The sequence below is a fragment of the Penicillium macrosclerotiorum genome (genome assembly GCF_028827735.1).
Source record: "Penicillium macrosclerotiorum strain IBT 26536 chromosome Unknown utg000003l_segment0_segment0, whole genome shotgun sequence".
NCBI lineage: Eukaryota > Fungi > Ascomycota > Eurotiomycetes > Eurotiales > Aspergillaceae > Penicillium > Penicillium macrosclerotiorum.
The window spans coordinates 5,497,520-5,513,517 of NW_026643083.1; the positions used below are offsets into that span (position 1 = coordinate 5,497,520).

At 47.4% G+C, this 15,998-nt stretch overlaps 6 protein-coding genes across 6 annotated transcripts; 3 read left to right on the forward strand and 3 right to left on the reverse strand.

The window, feature by feature from the left end:
* Window positions 1-1,565: 1,565 nt before the first annotated feature.
* Window positions 1,566-2,615, reverse strand: N7462_004886 (uncharacterized protein; the record flags this gene model as incomplete). Its single annotated transcript, XM_057076611.1, has 1 exon — window positions 1,566-2,615. One exon carries the CDS (start codon window positions 2,613-2,615, stop codon window positions 1,566-1,568), a length of 1,050 nt encoding a protein of 349 aa, XP_056936116.1.
* An 865-nt stretch (window positions 2,616-3,480) lies between these two features.
* Window positions 3,481-4,338, reverse strand: N7462_004887 (uncharacterized protein; the record flags this gene model as incomplete). Its single annotated transcript, XM_057076612.1, has 1 exon — window positions 3,481-4,338. The coding sequence occupies one exon, from the start codon at window positions 4,336-4,338 to the stop codon at window positions 3,481-3,483; it is 858 nt and encodes a 285-aa protein (XP_056936117.1).
* A 1,246-nt stretch (window positions 4,339-5,584) lies between these two features.
* Window positions 5,585-8,524, forward strand: N7462_004888 (DUF323 domain protein; the record flags this gene model as incomplete). Its single annotated transcript, XM_057076613.1, has 7 exons — window positions 5,585-5,934; window positions 5,983-6,662; window positions 6,779-6,994; window positions 7,052-7,943; window positions 8,000-8,262; window positions 8,318-8,399; window positions 8,452-8,524. 7 exons carry the CDS (start codon window positions 5,585-5,587, stop codon window positions 8,522-8,524), a joined length of 2,556 nt encoding a protein of 851 aa, XP_056936118.1.
* A 126-nt stretch (window positions 8,525-8,650) lies between these two features.
* N7462_004889 (aldehyde dehydrogenase family protein) lies at window positions 8,651-10,224 on the forward strand (the record flags this gene model as incomplete). Its single annotated transcript, XM_057076614.1, has 3 exons — window positions 8,651-9,067; window positions 9,136-10,020; window positions 10,111-10,224. The coding sequence occupies 3 exons, from the start codon at window positions 8,651-8,653 to the stop codon at window positions 10,222-10,224; spliced, it is 1,416 nt and encodes a 471-aa protein (XP_056936119.1).
* A 2,878-nt stretch (window positions 10,225-13,102) lies between these two features.
* N7462_004890 (uncharacterized protein) lies at window positions 13,103-13,635 on the forward strand (the record flags this gene model as incomplete). The annotated part of the gene is made up of 2 exons (XM_057076615.1): window positions 13,103-13,177; window positions 13,252-13,635. The coding sequence occupies 2 exons, from the start codon at window positions 13,103-13,105 to the stop codon at window positions 13,633-13,635; spliced, it is 459 nt and encodes a 152-aa protein (XP_056936120.1).
* A 69-nt stretch (window positions 13,636-13,704) lies between these two features.
* N7462_004891 (transcription initiation factor IIA subunit gamma) lies at window positions 13,705-15,979 on the reverse strand (the record flags this gene model as incomplete). The annotated part of the gene is made up of 6 exons (XM_057076616.1): window positions 13,705-14,620; window positions 14,686-14,731; window positions 14,794-15,055; window positions 15,374-15,484; window positions 15,603-15,750; window positions 15,813-15,979. 6 exons carry the CDS (start codon window positions 15,977-15,979, stop codon window positions 13,705-13,707), a joined length of 1,650 nt encoding a protein of 549 aa, XP_056936121.1.
* Between the last annotated feature and the right edge of the window lie 19 nt (window positions 15,980-15,998).

Here is a 15,998-nt window from a genome sequence, read left to right on the forward strand (position 1 = left end):
CTTGAATCTGCAACGCACAGGATTGACCCGCTGGGAGAGAAACAAAAACCATTTGGTGTTGTCACAACGGAGTTAGAGGCAAAATTCAGTGCCTTGGGCTTTGTGTTGAAGAAGTATATTCCCACTGGAATTTCTGGCGGCTGGACATCTTGAAACTGTTGGTACCATCCATACGGAGGGTCTGTAAACCAAATATTAGAGATGCCATCAAATACCAGATCATTAGGACTATTTAGATGGCGACCGCGAAGATTGTTCACAATGAGCCTCGCAGTACCATCTTTCGGATCAAGAGAATATATGCCTCGTGCAGGGCCGCCATTTGTGCTCAGGTATATTCGTCCATTATGGTATCGGGCACCGTTCACATTGGCTAGAGGTGGATTTGTTTAAATTTTGCTCACCTTCCAAAGTTGTCAGTTCTGTGATCTGCTCTGTTATCTCTACTCAGATATACTGTTGTACCTCGTGAGGTTCTACCTCAATTGCCCACAACCAACCGGTTACCGATGAATCAGAGTAAAAAAGCTCACTGGTTTCCAGAACATATGCAGGTGCCTCATGCACATGGGGAGACTCTCCCTCAAAGAACTGAATTTGCTCGAGCCTGGAATTGACATGATCATGTTGAAGAACAGCATATCCCAAGCAATAATTTCGGAGGACTTCATCTTCATAAAGGCATCTTGAAGAAGCGAATTGTCTGTCTGGATATCATAAAAAGGCGGTCCTTGATGGAAACTGTTAGTTTATAGCTATCCGTATCGTTCTGGCCGCAAACTGACTTATGATACTGTTTTCCCATTCCCCCGAAATGATGGCAAGATTGTCTCCGACAAAGGACATAGATGTATTCTCGAATCCAGGAATGAGGTTCAAGAATGTGTTTTCGGTTATAGGAACCGCCGCTCCATATGTTTTGGGTATCAAAGACTGTTGATTTGGAGTGTGAAGGACTCGGAGTAAAAGGGGAAAATACTGCTTTCGTCTCCAATCCACGATAACAGAGAGGCCGCAGTAAAATTCATTGCGGACTCGAGGTGGCAAATCTTTGTTCACAGTGTGCTTCTTGATTGGAGACGTTCGACACTTGAGCAAAGATCTAATGCTAAAAACCCAATAACTTTTCTATCCCGCAGTAAAGTGGTTACCTGCAACCCCACGAAATGGTTAAACGGGTAAACGTCGAATATTTTTGTGTGGAGAGTATTTACATAATGTCATATAGATCGAGAAACATTGTACTGCAGTACTACAGTTCACGCGTTTGAGCAAAATATAAATTTTAGTCAATATATAATCAAATTATTCGAGTTTAGGAAGCATGAAAGACTTTGGATACTTTAGGCCATAGATCTTGGTTTGTGGAGAAACCATCATTCTACAGTTATAGAAAAGCGGTACGATTTTACTTAAATGAATCACTGTGGAGAACTAGAGAAGCCACATGTCTGCGGGCTGGTGGGTGAAATTTTATAAAGCCAAAGAAAATGAATAAACAATGAACGTGAAATACATTTCTAGGCCTTCCAATGAATTTCGGTGCATTTCCTCCTTTTATTTGCTTAATCTTTGAATGTGTTTTGCCTCTCTCTAGCAAGATAACTCAAGGTGACTGGTCGATCTTTCATGAACTGCCGTACCACATCCCAGTCCTCTACAGATAAGACATCTTCACCCGGGAATTGTGTCGTAAATATCTCCGTAGGACGCGTCCGAGATGTGATTCCCTTTGGCCAGCAACGAAGGGTGAACTGGCTTTGCGGCACACGAGGTCTGGCGTTGGTGGGAGCAACCCGATCCGTACTTTTCGGCCCCATTTGGCTATCTTCCGTGGCCGAAAGCTGCTCTGTCTGCTGATTCTCAAGGATATCTGTGTTCTGGCGATGAGGGAAAAATTCATCGTTGTCGCGTGTCTCCCATACTTTTGTTTGCTTTGTAGTCTTTTCTTTGCTTCGTCTGGCTTGTTGCTTTGACAGATCTGAGGAGAGCTGATAGGAGACAGGTCGCAGAACCAACTTGTATGAACTCGACTCGCGTTTTCTCTTTGTCGAAGAGCAGGTGGATTTTTCGGATGGTTCCTGCTGTCCAGAATCTCCAAGGGGAGTGCGATTATAGCCATCAAGAACAGCTCGACTATATTCAAGCAACACACGTCGTCGATAGCTTTCACTGATTCCCTTCTTGGAAAGACCCAAATAGAACTGAAGGGTCTGGCCTTCTGGACACTCGTCATTCATGACGCAAGGTCTTGCAGCCATAAAGTGAGAATAAGCTGATTTTAGGTTGCCCTTCTCAAAATCGATGCGCCCAAGCCAGTAATGGCCCCGCGCGACAGAAATTTCTTCCTCCAAGCTCTGAGCAATCCTAAGGGCCTCGAGAGCCTCTTTTTCAGCCTGTTTAAAGTTTCTGTTCCCAAGATGTTCCATGACTGCGATGACTGCAAATGAAAATTTCAGTTGTTCTTGTTTTTCTTCCACTTCGGGAGCTCGTGTCTGGTGAGAGCGTATTATTTCCACGATTTCAGATTGGAGTTGTTTTGTTTCGAGGAGCTTCTTCTTGACTGATTTATGGTCATCCCAGCGATGTGTCTCGCTGTCGATCAAAGGGTCCATATTTGTCGAATCCTTCAGTTGATCTGAAGCTTCAAGAGGATCTTTTTCATCGGCCATTTTTCTTTTAGAAAGTGGTTAGGTTTCGGAGCTCAGATGACTAAAACTATGTGAGGTGTGCAGGTGAAGAGTATATTGGTCAAAGGTCTCCGTCAAGTTGAAGAGGAGTCATCACTATTTATTCCCCAAACTTTTTAAAATATTAGGCACACATGCTCAGGAGGCCTTTTGAACAAAGAAGGTGGAAATGTTGTTTTGCTTTGGTTGGGTGTTTCAGATGAAGCTGCAATCGGGCAGACAAAGGAGCGGTGTTTTCGGTGATGCCTTCTTTTGTTTAAAAACAAAAATATTAACCATGAGATAGGATTAATTATTTTTTTTTTCATTGGATATGATGATCATCATTATCTCACAGAGTGAAGTTACGTCATAGGTATGGTCTCCGATAAAACCCAATCTTGACTGGCAGACCAACCCAACCTGTTGGAACCTGTTGGGCAACGACTTACCCGACCCTTAGCCAATCACTATGAAACAAGAAATACTGACCATCAATGGGAAATACTACAGACTAACAATTTGATTGAGCTTCTTTATAGAATTGAATTGACTTTTAATGTCATCTACTATCCAGTTGTAGATAAACATTGAACTTCGTTTTCTCTCTATTCTTGTATTCAACCATACCCAACGCCATCTAAAAAAAGATAAGATAGAAAGAAGGAGAAGAAGAGCAAAAGTTCTTGTTAAATCAAGAGAGTATAATTGATTTTCCCGATACGTTGATACTAGTTGTTAGGACCTCTAAATTTTCCAAGTAACAGAAGATTTCTGTTACATGGAACAGCAAAGAGTAAAGCCAGGAAGTTCAGCAAGCGTCCAAATATTCAGTAGTCTCACCTTGATCGTGGCCTAGGATTGGGTGGACAGAGGCAGCGCTGGATGCAGTATCTCCAGACGCTACCTTTCGCGTGAAGCACTCAATCGCTCTCTTTTGGTACTTTCGGGCCTTGTAATGGTATCCTGGAGTGTTGAGAGCCCGGGACAGAGACCAGTAAGCTTTAGAATATTCCTCTAGTGCCATCAAATTTCTCCCTTGAATGGAGTATGCGGCTCCAACAACATCCCTACATTCTAGAAAATAAGGTGCCGAGTGTTGATGCGCAAGTATTCGAAATAGACGCTTCAAATGAGCGTTAGAATTTTTGTATTCACCGATCGCGTGCAGTGTTGCTGCAATGAAGACTCGACAGAGCATCTCGCCGGAGAAAGATAAGAATGGGTTAGAGGAAATGATATCTCCAGCGCATTGAAGCGCAGCATCTGGATCACCAGACCGCCAGAGATGTTCAGCGGTATAGAGAGGCTTGATGCCGTGGTCTGAGCACAGCCATAGGTCATAGACCCAGGTACCAATAGTTGACTTGGGACTTCGATGGATACTGCTTACAACTGAGTCTGAGCCAGACATATCCTGATCCCGTTCAACGTTTGCAAGCATAGACTCCCCAAGCTGGGAGTAGGAATGGGCAAGAAGAAGATCATACTCCGCAAGCTGCGCATTCAGTTCGCTGATGGTCTCGGTGGCAGCCTGTAAATTCTTTTGAAGAGCCATATTGTCAGCTAACAGCTTTTGAACTTCCAAATTGATACCAGTCTCTTCATCCTTTGGGTATGCAAATTTCCTCTTCTTCTTGAGCAGGCATTGCAGGAAGCGGGGAGCCATTGTGGGGGGACGAATATTTGGATAACGGTTACGAAATGCTGAAAAGGACAGTAGTTGTGTAAATCGCTGAAGAGAAAGTAATAAGGGTATCCAAATGGGTGAGCATCTCATATATTGGAACTATGGAGCCTCTATGTTATACTCGTTCAGTGCCACGTCTCTTTGTCTCTTTGTTCAAGTCCAGGGATATGCTATAACCTGGATAAAGGATTGTTTCCTCAATTGCAGTGTGCGTCTATATTGCCTCCAGGAGCATAATGATCTTTGTCGTTGATGCGGAACAGTAGAGAATCATGGAGCAGGGTGGTGATCTGTGGCTCTGATTTGCCTAATTCCGGAGCATAAGGCCCATAAGGCCACAAGCAAACCCAGCAAGGATCGTGGAAACTGGTGGAAGGCGCCGGTATGATATTATTCATCATACAGCAAAAATTGCGGCTGACAAACTGGTTTCTGCTGGTCTGAGCATTAGGTTTAATCTACAGTGGCTGTTGCCAGGCTACAATGTGGATTATCAGGATTAGTTCGTGTCTTCAGAGCATGCAAAAGGAGCAAAATCCAATGCAAACATGCTTTGCGACCAACCAAATCGCGCTATGACCTCCGGCGCACCCAGACCACTTTCCTCTCCACACCCGCGACCGGCACACCCGGTTGTAATGCAAACACTAAGTGGGATTCACGACGTCAGAGGACAGAGCTCGGCTGAGTCACAGAAGTTGGTCCCGTCTGCTAAGTTGGATCTGCGCTGTGAATGGACCGATCTAGGATCTAGACTTGCGGGGTTCCCAGTGCAAACATGTTCTACAAGCCAAACGCGGGTCTTACAGGGCTTACGGGCCAATCTTGGTCCGCCGCCATAATGAAGAGCTTGCAAAAGTACTCCCTGATGCCGTTCAAAATGATGGGCAGTAACCTGCTTCCCCCCTCGTGTAGCCTCCCCCTCAACCCTACTGGCCGTGACTCGGTGTCTTGCATTTTACCTGGGCCGCCCCTTCCTCCGGCTCTATGATGATTCGTCATAGAGTTTAGCTCTAAGAAAGCCGTGTCCGAGGTAGAGCTCTCCAGTATTTGATAAACCCCTGGCATTTCCCCGAACTTCCTGGTCATTTCTTTTAAACTGTTTGCCCTGGCCGTTCTTGCCTGTTCTCCGGAGCTCCTCTTTTCTTCCACCTCCCGGGAGCCGTGTCGGTCTAAAATTCACTCTCTCGCCTTGCATCACCATCTAAACCTTACAAAAGATATCATGTCTCCCACAGCACTAAGAAACGATGCGGTCAGCATTGTCGACATTCGTCAAGATGATATAGACTTCTCTCTTGCGGATGACATCTACCAAAACCTTGAGCCGAGCGATGGCACGCCTCGCTCGTTCCCAACCCTGCTGCTATACGACGCCCAAGGACTCAAGCTGTTTGAGAAGATTACCTACCTAGACGAATACTATCTTACAAACGCCGAGATTGAGGTCTTGACAGCACATGCCAAGAGGATCGTGGAGCGCATTCCGGAGGATGCACAATTAGTGGAGCTTGGTAGTGGGTCTGTTGTCCTTACAACTCCAGATCCGATGGCCGCGACAACTCTCGTGATCCAGTGAATTTTACTTTACATTCGCATCATTCTGACAACTTTCCTCTCTAGTAATCTTCGCAAGATCGAGATTCTGCTGCGGGAGTGTGAGCGAGCAGAGAAGCGAGTGGACTATTATGCCCTGGATTTATCCTTGGTGGAACTGCGGCGAACATTTTCTGAAATCTCTCCCCAGAGCTTTACGTATGTTGGTTTTCATGGCCTCCATGGCACTTATGACGATGCTCTTGCGTGGTTGCAGAATCCGGAAAATCGCACAACCCCAACAGTGGTCATGTCTATGGGCTCGTCCATCGGGAACTTTGATCGCTCTGGGGCTGCAGAATTCCTTGGCAGCTTTTCCAGAGTTCTCGGGCCATCTGACATGCTTTTGATTGGACTGGATGCTTGTAAGGATCCGGCGAAAGTTTACAAGGCTTACAATGACTCCCAAGGCACAACTTTGCAGTTCTATAAAAATGGATTAGCCCATGCAAACGCCGTCCTTGGGTTCGAAGCATTCAAGCCAGACGTATGGGAAGTTCTCACCGACTATGACATTCATGAAGGACGACATCAGGCATGCTATTCACCAAAGGTTGATGTAATCATTGAAGATATTACAATTCCCAGGGGCGAACGGCTCGTTTTTGAAGAAGCTTTCAAATACGACCAAGATGAGCGAGATGCCTTGTTCCGTGGTGCTCGGTTGATTCCTCAAGCAGAATTTGGAAATTCAACTAATGACTACCGTAAGTTGCGTGAAGCAACTCTCCATTCTTCATCCCACGCTTTAGGTCTCCACTACATTGAGGCAGTCTTATGGTCGAGTACCAGAACTGCTCACATTGACCAAATTTGCTCTTAGATGTTCATCTCCTTTCAACTGCTGCACTACATATACCTACACAGCCATCTCAGTATGCGGCTCATCCCGTTCCAAGCCTGAATGACTTTCAGTCTCTTTGGACGGCATGGGATATTGTAACTAAGACTATGATCCCCCGAGAAGAACTTCTCTCGAAACCGATCAAGCTTCGCAATGCATTAATATTTTACCTTGGTCATATCCCAACATTCTTCGGTAAGCCGAACCTTCGATTATCAAGAAACTCGGATGATAATTTTTCTTATCAACTAGATATTCACCTGACTCGAGCTTTGCGTGGCAAGCCCACTGATCCAAAGTACTACCAGCAGATCTTTGAGCGGGGCATCGACCCCGACGTGGAAGATCCGGAACAGTGCCATGCCCACAGCGAAATACCCGATGAATGGCCTCCTTTAGATGAAATCTCAGACTACCAAAATCGGGTTCGAAATAGAGCGCGGTCTATTTTGCAAAGCAATGAAGCCTTCGAAGATCGCTGTCTTGGTGAAGCCCTTTGGATAGGGTATGAGCATGAAGCAATGCATCTAGAGACCTTTCTCTATATGCTGCTTCAAAGCGAAAAAGCTCTTCCGCCCGTTGGCATCGACATTCCTGATTTCCTAAAGATAGCCCGAGACGCAAAGAGAAACGAGAAGCCAAATACATGGTTTCATATTCCGAAGCAGACCTTCACTGTCGGCCTGGATGACTCCAAGGATGAGAATATGCCCGCATATTCTTTTGGGTGGGACAACGAAAAGCCTAAGAGAGCTGTTGAGGTTCATGATTTTGAAGCTCAAGCCCGCCCTATTACCAATGGCGAATATGCCAAATATCTACAGGCAAACCGCCTGCAGACATGGCCAGCTTCCTGGACTCGGGTTCACCCAGATGACGAATATCCGATTGCCAAGGGCATCACTCAGTTAGGTGCAGGCGTAACCGAGGATTTCGTGGAAAAATTTGCAGTGCGAACAGTCTTCGGTCCATTGCCTCTCGACCTGGCACAAGATTGGCCACTGATCGCTTCCTACGATGAGCTGGCGGACTATGCCAAATGGATGAAATGCAGGCTCCCCACGTACGAGGAGGTCAGGAGCATCTATTTACACGCAGATAAGCTAAAAGATGATCGCGCCGGGTGTTTCACGAATGGGCATCGGTTTGTGTTCCATTCTATGCACAATGAATCATGTACCGCACCTAACAGAAATATAGTGACCATCTCAACGGGACCTCCAACGGCGTCAAATGCTCGACAAGCCGAGAGCGCAAATCCCATATTGACGAACATTCTGTAGGTTTCCAGCATTTAATCGGCTCAAATATTGGTTTTAAACACTGGCATCCGGTCCCTGTCACTCCTCATGGCGATCGATTAGCTGGTCAAGGAGAGCTGGGTGGAGTTTGGGAATGGACCAGCACCCCTTTGAGGCCACATGAGGGCTTCGAAGCAATGGAAATTTACCCAGGATATACTGGTAGGTTCCATGAATAATATATTCTGGGCCATGAGGTACTAATTGTCATACTTAGCGGACTTCTTCGACGGAAAGCATAACATCATCCAGGGCGGTTCGTGGGCGACCTTTCCCCGGATTGCGGGGCGCACCACATTGTAAGCTTATCATCCCTTTGAACACATAATAGAACCTCACTAACTTGATCAGTATCAACTGGTACCAGCACAACTACTTGTACGCCTGGGCAGGGGCTCGCTTGGTGAGGGATCTGTCTGTGTAGAACATTCTTTGGCTCTGGATTGCAATGACTTCATCGATGTGGGGTAACGTGACTGGGGCTCATTTTCTCCAACTGTGAACTTGTAATACCTCCCAACTTTCATTAAATCCATTTTATTCAACTACCATGTCCCTCGAAACCATTACCACAGTTTCTCCGACCACCAATGAACCTGTCATTACCCGTACAGGGGTTTCGTCAGAGAACTTGAGAGAAATTCCCGAAGCCGCCCAGGCAGCTTATCGATCCTTCTCACAGACAACCACCTTAGATCAACGGAAGAAAATCGTGGAGAAAGCACTTGATATTTTGGAAAGGAAAAAGGATGAGCTGGCGCGTGAGATCACAGAGCAAATGGGTCGGCCCATTGCTTATACTGGCGTCGAGGTCTCTACTGCCATCAAGCGCAGCCGCTACTTGATCCGTGTCAGTGATTCAGTGCTGGGTCAAGAAGGCATTGTACAGGGAGAGGAAGAAAAAGGATTCCGGCGATACATCAAGCGACAGCCTGTTGGAGTTGTTCTCGTCATCTTCCCATGGAATGTGAGTTGTTCTATCGTCTGCCACAGCAGTTCGCAGGACGCTGATATAAGTTTCTCTATTTGTTCTAGTATCCCTACCTTACATTGGTTAATAGTTTGATTCCCGCTATACTTTCTGGCAACGCCGTCATTTTGAAACCCTCGCCTCAAACCCCGACCATTGTCGAACATATAGCCTCCGCATTCGCTGAGAGCGGGCTTCCCAATAACGTCCTGCAATATCTTCACTGCGGTTCATTCACATTGCTGGAAGCATTGGTGCGATCGCCGCAAGTGAACCACATTTGCTTCACTGGGTCGGTCGCTGGTGGCTTGGCTGTACAGAAAGCGGCTTCAGACCGAGTTATCAATGTTGGCTTGGAGCTGGGTGGCAAGGACCCAGCTTATGTACGAGAAGATGTGGATCTGGCTTGGGTGGCGGAAGAGATCATTGATGGTGCTATTTTCAATAGTGGCCAGAGTTGTTGCGCGATTGAGCGGGTCTACGTACATGAGAAAGTCTACGATGGGTTTGTGGAAGAGGCTAAGAAGGTGCTGAGCAAGTACTGCGTGGGCGATCCCTTGGATGAGAAGACCCAGATTGGTCCCGTTATTTCCAAGCGCGCGAAAGACACAATCTTGGAGCAAATTGCAGATGCAGTGAAGAAGAGTGCCAGGGACGAGACCCCTGCCAATGAGACTTTCACCAACTTCCCGCCTAATGGGAATTATGTGAAGCCTACCCTCCTCACAGGAGTCAACCACGAGATGGTTGTGATGACCGAAGAGACCTTTGGACCTGTTATTCCTGTGATGAAGGTATCAAGTGACAAGGAGGCTGTCCGTTTGATGAATGACAGTGAATTTGGCCTTACAGCCAGTATCTGGAGCAAGGACATTCCAACGGCGGAGAAGCTTGTCGAGAAAGTCGAAGCTGGAACTGTTTTCGTGAACCGTTCTGACTATCCGAGCCCTGTAAGTGCATTATAATTCATGGCGGGAGCTGATTCGATTCAACTCGAATTTTATTAGAGAGGAAGCAGCTTACTGACCCCGAGTCTTTAGGACCTTGCCTGGACTGGTTGGAAAAACTCAGGTCGTGGTGTTACATTAAGTCGATTCGGATTCGAGCAGTTTGTCAAACTGAAGAGTCATCATATCAAGGATTACCCGAAATGAATTATTGTTGGTATTCATGGAGTGGAACGGTATATGTCAACAAATATGTTTGTTTCTCATAGATAAGCTAGTCAAGAACTCCAATGCAGTGAAACTTGACAATCCAAAAACGTGAACACGCTCTCACCTGTGCACCGTTGCCAGCGAATGGTAAAGTCAGACTTATGAGATGCTGAAAAATGAGCCACCAAAGAGAGAGCTCATGGGCTATAGCCACAGCGGTACCGCCGGCATCATTGCAGAGGGATGAGTAACTGGAGGCTATTTAAATTGATCCTTAGTGGATCTCGTAGACGAGCCTGGAAGCCTGGGCAGGAATGGAGCTTCCAGAGCAAGGAACCTCTTCAAAGCAGCAACGCCTGGGATAAAGTGTGGAACTTTCCATGAACGGGGCGCCAGGAATGCGAGCCTGGCTCTGGAAATCACTTGCTCGGGATGAGCTGGGGGCCAGTCAGCATATCTGGAGGGCCTTGCATTACGAGGACCTTTCCCCACTACATACCAGCCACTGCCGTCCGATTTGAAATCGAAATGTGTTTTGTTCTTTCGCGGATGTTGGATTATAGCTCAGAAAGGCCGGAGACAACCAGTTGCCTTGGGCTGAGAGAACGCCGGTAGTGGCAAACTAAACCGAACGAACTATAGACAACTAACTTTTTGATGGCTCACCACCGCAATAGATGGACCCTTTCATTGACTTATGACGATGGAATTTGCTTCTTCCTCTTTGTCTAGCCAATTTTCGATCATGGCCCCATTGCTTGATGCTTTGTCTTAGCCCCAGCTTTACACAAACTCGTACAGGGTCACTTTCGAAACGATTCTACATATTCTCGTAAGAGCCCATTTCGGTTCCCCGAGAGCTGTTACCCTGGGCGCCGATTTTCGCTTATCTTTCGGAATGTGTACCTGCGTTAAGCCTGTGCATCGGAGCCGACCGAGTGGTTTTTGTGATGTGTTGTTCGATGCGGCATTGCTCCGACGCAAGGGAGGTTTAGAAAAAATACGGTCAGCCACCCAAAGTTTCGTCTTCCGCAAGGACTAGGTTTTTTCAAACTTTTGGCTTTTGATTTCATTCAATGTGGTGATGTTGACTATTAATGCTTGAAAGTCTAATGACGGGACAGTTCAATAATATGAGGTTGATGGGCAGTAAATACAGAGCAATAAGAATACGAGATTGGTATCTCGACCGAACTAGGGGAGCCAGTGGAACCTCAATGCTTACGTCGTATAAACAAAGAAAAATATTAGTTGGCGCCCTCGGAAGCCTCTTCGTTCATTTCGTCCCATGAGTCTATACAGTATTTACACGGTAGATGCTTAGGTCTGGGCCTCTGTCTTGTAAACGAATGCTGTTCAGCCAATACTTCCTTGGTCAGTGGGCAATCATACGTTCCGACACACTGGCTATCTTTCTTATTTGGGTGGCATTAGCCTGTCTGATCATCCCTGTCAGTGACGAATTCATGATTGATCGACATTGACTGACCCAGGACCCAGGGCGATTCGCGATCAACTGCACATTCAGAAAAATTGTCATTGCTGTACGTGCCGGAGGGGATAAAGGACTACTCTCAAGACCCTAGCTACCCCCGATAGAGCAAGAAATGGCTCCCTAGGCAGCCTGTGAAGAAGCGATGAGGAATCAAAAAGTAAAATTCCCGGCTAATCGGCAGTTCCATGATTGGGTTGTTTTTTCTCTTTTCAATTTTCTCCCCTTATGATCAAACACGTACCCGAGCAAACGGCGGGTCGATGTCGTCCCGATCAAAATGCTCTGCATGAGGCCGAAAACCTTAAAACAAATTGACATGGGGAGGCCCCTTGGGTCCAGAGTCAGGAATGGAGTATGGTTGCGTTTCTCTAGGACACGAGGCACGGCTTGGAAAAGGCTCCCTTTTACCTGTTTGGGCGAGCTTGCTCCACTCCTACTGGAGGGCCTCCCATGCACGGATTGACAGCGCATTTTCTTCCCTGCAGACTACAGGAAATGAATGATTTCGCTGCTTGCCTTCCATAACGAAGGTCCGTTTTCTCCTGTCTTCGAAGTGCATGATTTCGCAGAGCAGGAGTCGTGCTCCCGGCACTCGAGGGAACCGTGGCAGTAGGACGCGGATCCAAGCGCATCTCCCGGATCTCACCTGCATGATGCGTACCGGAATAGTAATAAAAGAAAAGGCTCCGATCAGTCGGGTCGGTTCCCTTAATCGTAGCCAATCTGATGCCGTTCACGTTGAGGGAACTGCCCACCTGGGCAAAAGCCCAGCCCGCAGCTGCCGCCAGGGAGAAGACGGCCTGTCGGGTTGGAATGTGTCACAGACCTATCAAAGGGATTTTCACAGGTGAATCCTGCCGAGCCTGTCACTGAAGAGGCCCTGGCTCATGCCACAGGAGTGGTTGGCTGTCGCCCAGTTCAACCTGCATGGGCAGGACCGTGGAGCTTTTCGTCCTTGACAAGCCGTAGTATGGATGTGCATACTGCATGAAATACCCTGAAATACGGCTCTCGACACGCCATATTTTCTATATCTACCCTGGCCCGGCCTCGTCTTCTCTCTCTTTTTCAAACCAGCGCATCAATGACATAAAGCGTCTGCGACTTTTCATCTCTTCTTTTGTTTCCATTTTGCGCGCCCATTGCCAACAGTCTCTCGTTTCACATCTTGTCTCTCGTTGTATAGCATTTGTTTCATCTGCCAGGAGCGTTGCCGTTTTCACTGTTCATTGTTCGGCGACCAGACAATACAACTTGTCTTTGTACACGCCGCATCGTCGAATTTTCACTGACGAAGTCATTGATTTTCCGAATCTTTATATAAAGTCGAGAGGGTTCCATGTTCGATCCACAGACTACCAAATAACCATTTCTATCACCATGGAGTGTTTCCGCCAAATTTTCCGATGCATCAAGGCACCATTCACTCGCGACCAGGGGCGTATCATTGAAATTGTGAGTAAGGGTGACTCCAGCTGGACGTGACTCAATCCACAGATCCAAAATACTAATAACACTGTCGTGCGCAGGGTCCCCCAACAAATTTCCGAAAGGAAGAACTGCCTGCATGCTTCTCAGATGCCGAGTCAGTCCTCTCGCCTAATCAAAACCCAACCGAGCGCCCAAATCTGACCATCCAGCCACAGCACGTTGACGTCCCAGGACAGCCACGCGGTAACAATGGAGAAGAACGAAGCCACGATCGAGACGGTGGAGCGCCAGCCGTCGACGAAGGAAAAGTTCCAAAATCATGTCAGAAAGATGAGCGTCAGACTGTCATATCCCGCCTCCGAGAACGCATGAAGTTACCTCCGTGGATCAAAGTGAAGCCAGCAGCCGACCTTGAAACAGAGATCGGGAGTGAGGAAGTCCTGTTCACCGTTGAGGAGGGAGAAAGACCTAAGAATCCCTAGTTTCGGCTCATTGTCTTGAAGTGGTCACGATTACGGTATGGAATTTGAGGGAACGCAAGGATTGGATAGTCACATCAAAAAAGTCGGGACGTCGTTATAACGCGATCTTTTGGACACCAAATTGTTGTTTCCAGGACCACGCTCTTGGGTATCATCTGAAGTGGGCTGGTCCTTTTTCTTGTCAGAGATAGAAGTGTTGGAACGCGTTGGTTCTGGAAGCTCATCAAGATCATCAAATAACATCTGAACTCTGGACTTGAAATCCTTCACTGGTCTAGGTATTGTCCGCGCCGGAACTGATTGCATTCTCTTTGTAGATTCTTGCACGTCGTGCTTATGGTTCATGATGTTTGCAACTGACGTATCCCGTCGGTTTGGCGTAGATTCTGAACGAGCTTGTGTTGCAATGACCGTCGAAGCCGCTCCATCGAGATCATCATCCTCATCTGACGTTGTCTCTCCATCATGCTCGACCCTTTGGGCTTCCATTGCTCTATATGGTGGGCTGGACGGAGGATTACCAGCCAGTCGGCCCCTGCCATGAGCAACACTAGGTGTTTGTCCGAATCCTGCCGCAGCTCTGGTATATGATTTTACTGCGTGGGCACCCACCAACGACCGAGACTTTCGGGGACTCATCATAAGACCATGAAGATGAGTTCCAGCCCATACATCATCCTCATCATCCTCGTCAATGTTCTCGCCAGGCTCTCGCTGCAACCCAAGTTGCGCGAGCCCGGTTTTTTGTCGGGTCGCAAGTGCCTCGGCCTCTTTTCTCCGAAGCAGCTCCTTTGGAACCTGCGTCCTTCCATCTATAGGCCTCTGGATTTCCTGTATCGCCGACGCGCTCTGGGCTTTAGCAGCCTTCTTTCGTCGAATGTACTCCGCATAATGTAAATGCTGCGTGAATGACTGCGCGACAGCATAGAACTCATCTTCGACCATTATCCAGGCATCATCATTGCCCAGGCCTTCAATCAAAAACCTGCCCAATGCCACATCAGCACCTCGCTAATCTTGTCTTTTTGTTCGCGTTACTTCGAAACGTACTCTTGCGCGGGGCAGGGTCGGGCTGGCGACGTAGGAGGCGTCTGAGCTGTAAATGATGAAAATATCAGTGACTATGAGCAAGAGATAAATCAGAGGTCATTTACTGACAAGATCTGAAGAAGTCTCGCCTGTCTGGCGACGCCGGGGGGTTTATGGGAGTTCGATTGTTATCTGGGGGGTGTTCTCGTTTGACGCGCTTGCGAGGCGTCGACTCGTGTTTTACGTGTCTCTCTATCTCATGATTCAGGAGCCACGGAAGTGTCCTCGGCATATTGCCGTGCTTGGTGAATTGCCCGGGGGTGTGCGAGATGGTTGTACGCGGATCAATTGAGGGTGGACATTTTGATCGGCACCGATAAGATGAGGTCACCTACCGCATCGAGCGAGTGCCTATTTGGGGTAAATGAGTAAACTTAAACCTCGGGGCTTCGTAAAACACATGATAAGAGTGATATATTTCAATTTATTCGGGTATCTGATCTGATCTGATTTAATATCAACCAATTTTCTTCGCACATAATACAGCAAAATGGAAAAAAATCCCTCAAAACGCCTTCCTGGGACAAGAGCCCAGGGACCGAGGATATGCCTGAAAACGCCGATGCAGCTGCCAGAAGGGAAACGCCGGTAATTTGTCCTCTATGAATCACAATTATGCCTCCCCAGGTCGTTTGCTGTTGCAGCTCACGATCTTCACCTTGTCTGCGGTGACTGAGGTCTGGTTATCAAGTTTGAAGGTCACGTCCTTGATCAGGAACGTCCAAACTTCATCGCAAAATCGGTAGGTATCAAGGTGACCCTAAAGAAAGGTAAAAAGAAGATATCAAGTTAGCCAGTCTGAACTCGGTCACGTAGAGAGATGTCCTCTGCCCCATCGTGGATAGGTTCCAGGGATGACTCCGGCGGAACGAGTGTACCTTGAACGTCAGTCTAGCTCGGACTTTGTCGGCCAGAACCTCGGTGACCACCTTATCAAATGTGGACAAAATCTTCATCGCCAGCTGAGGCTCGATGCGGCCGTCGTTGATCAGATCGTCAAGGGTATCCGTCAGGGACAGGCCAAGGCTAGTCATGTCCGAGTCAGCTCTGATCTCATTCTCGCTCAGTCGCCATATTGGCCATCATACCTGCTCCCCCGGTAAAGCTCATAGTAAGACTGCTGTGTAGCCATCGTGGGTTTATAGATGGGCCGCTGCAGGGAGACGTTGAAAAGGCAGAGTGAGTGTCCAGTGCTCAGTTGCCTGAAGTCGTGTATCGCGGGGACGATCTGGCACGTGATTACACGTGACTCCATGTGACAGTGGATATGCTTA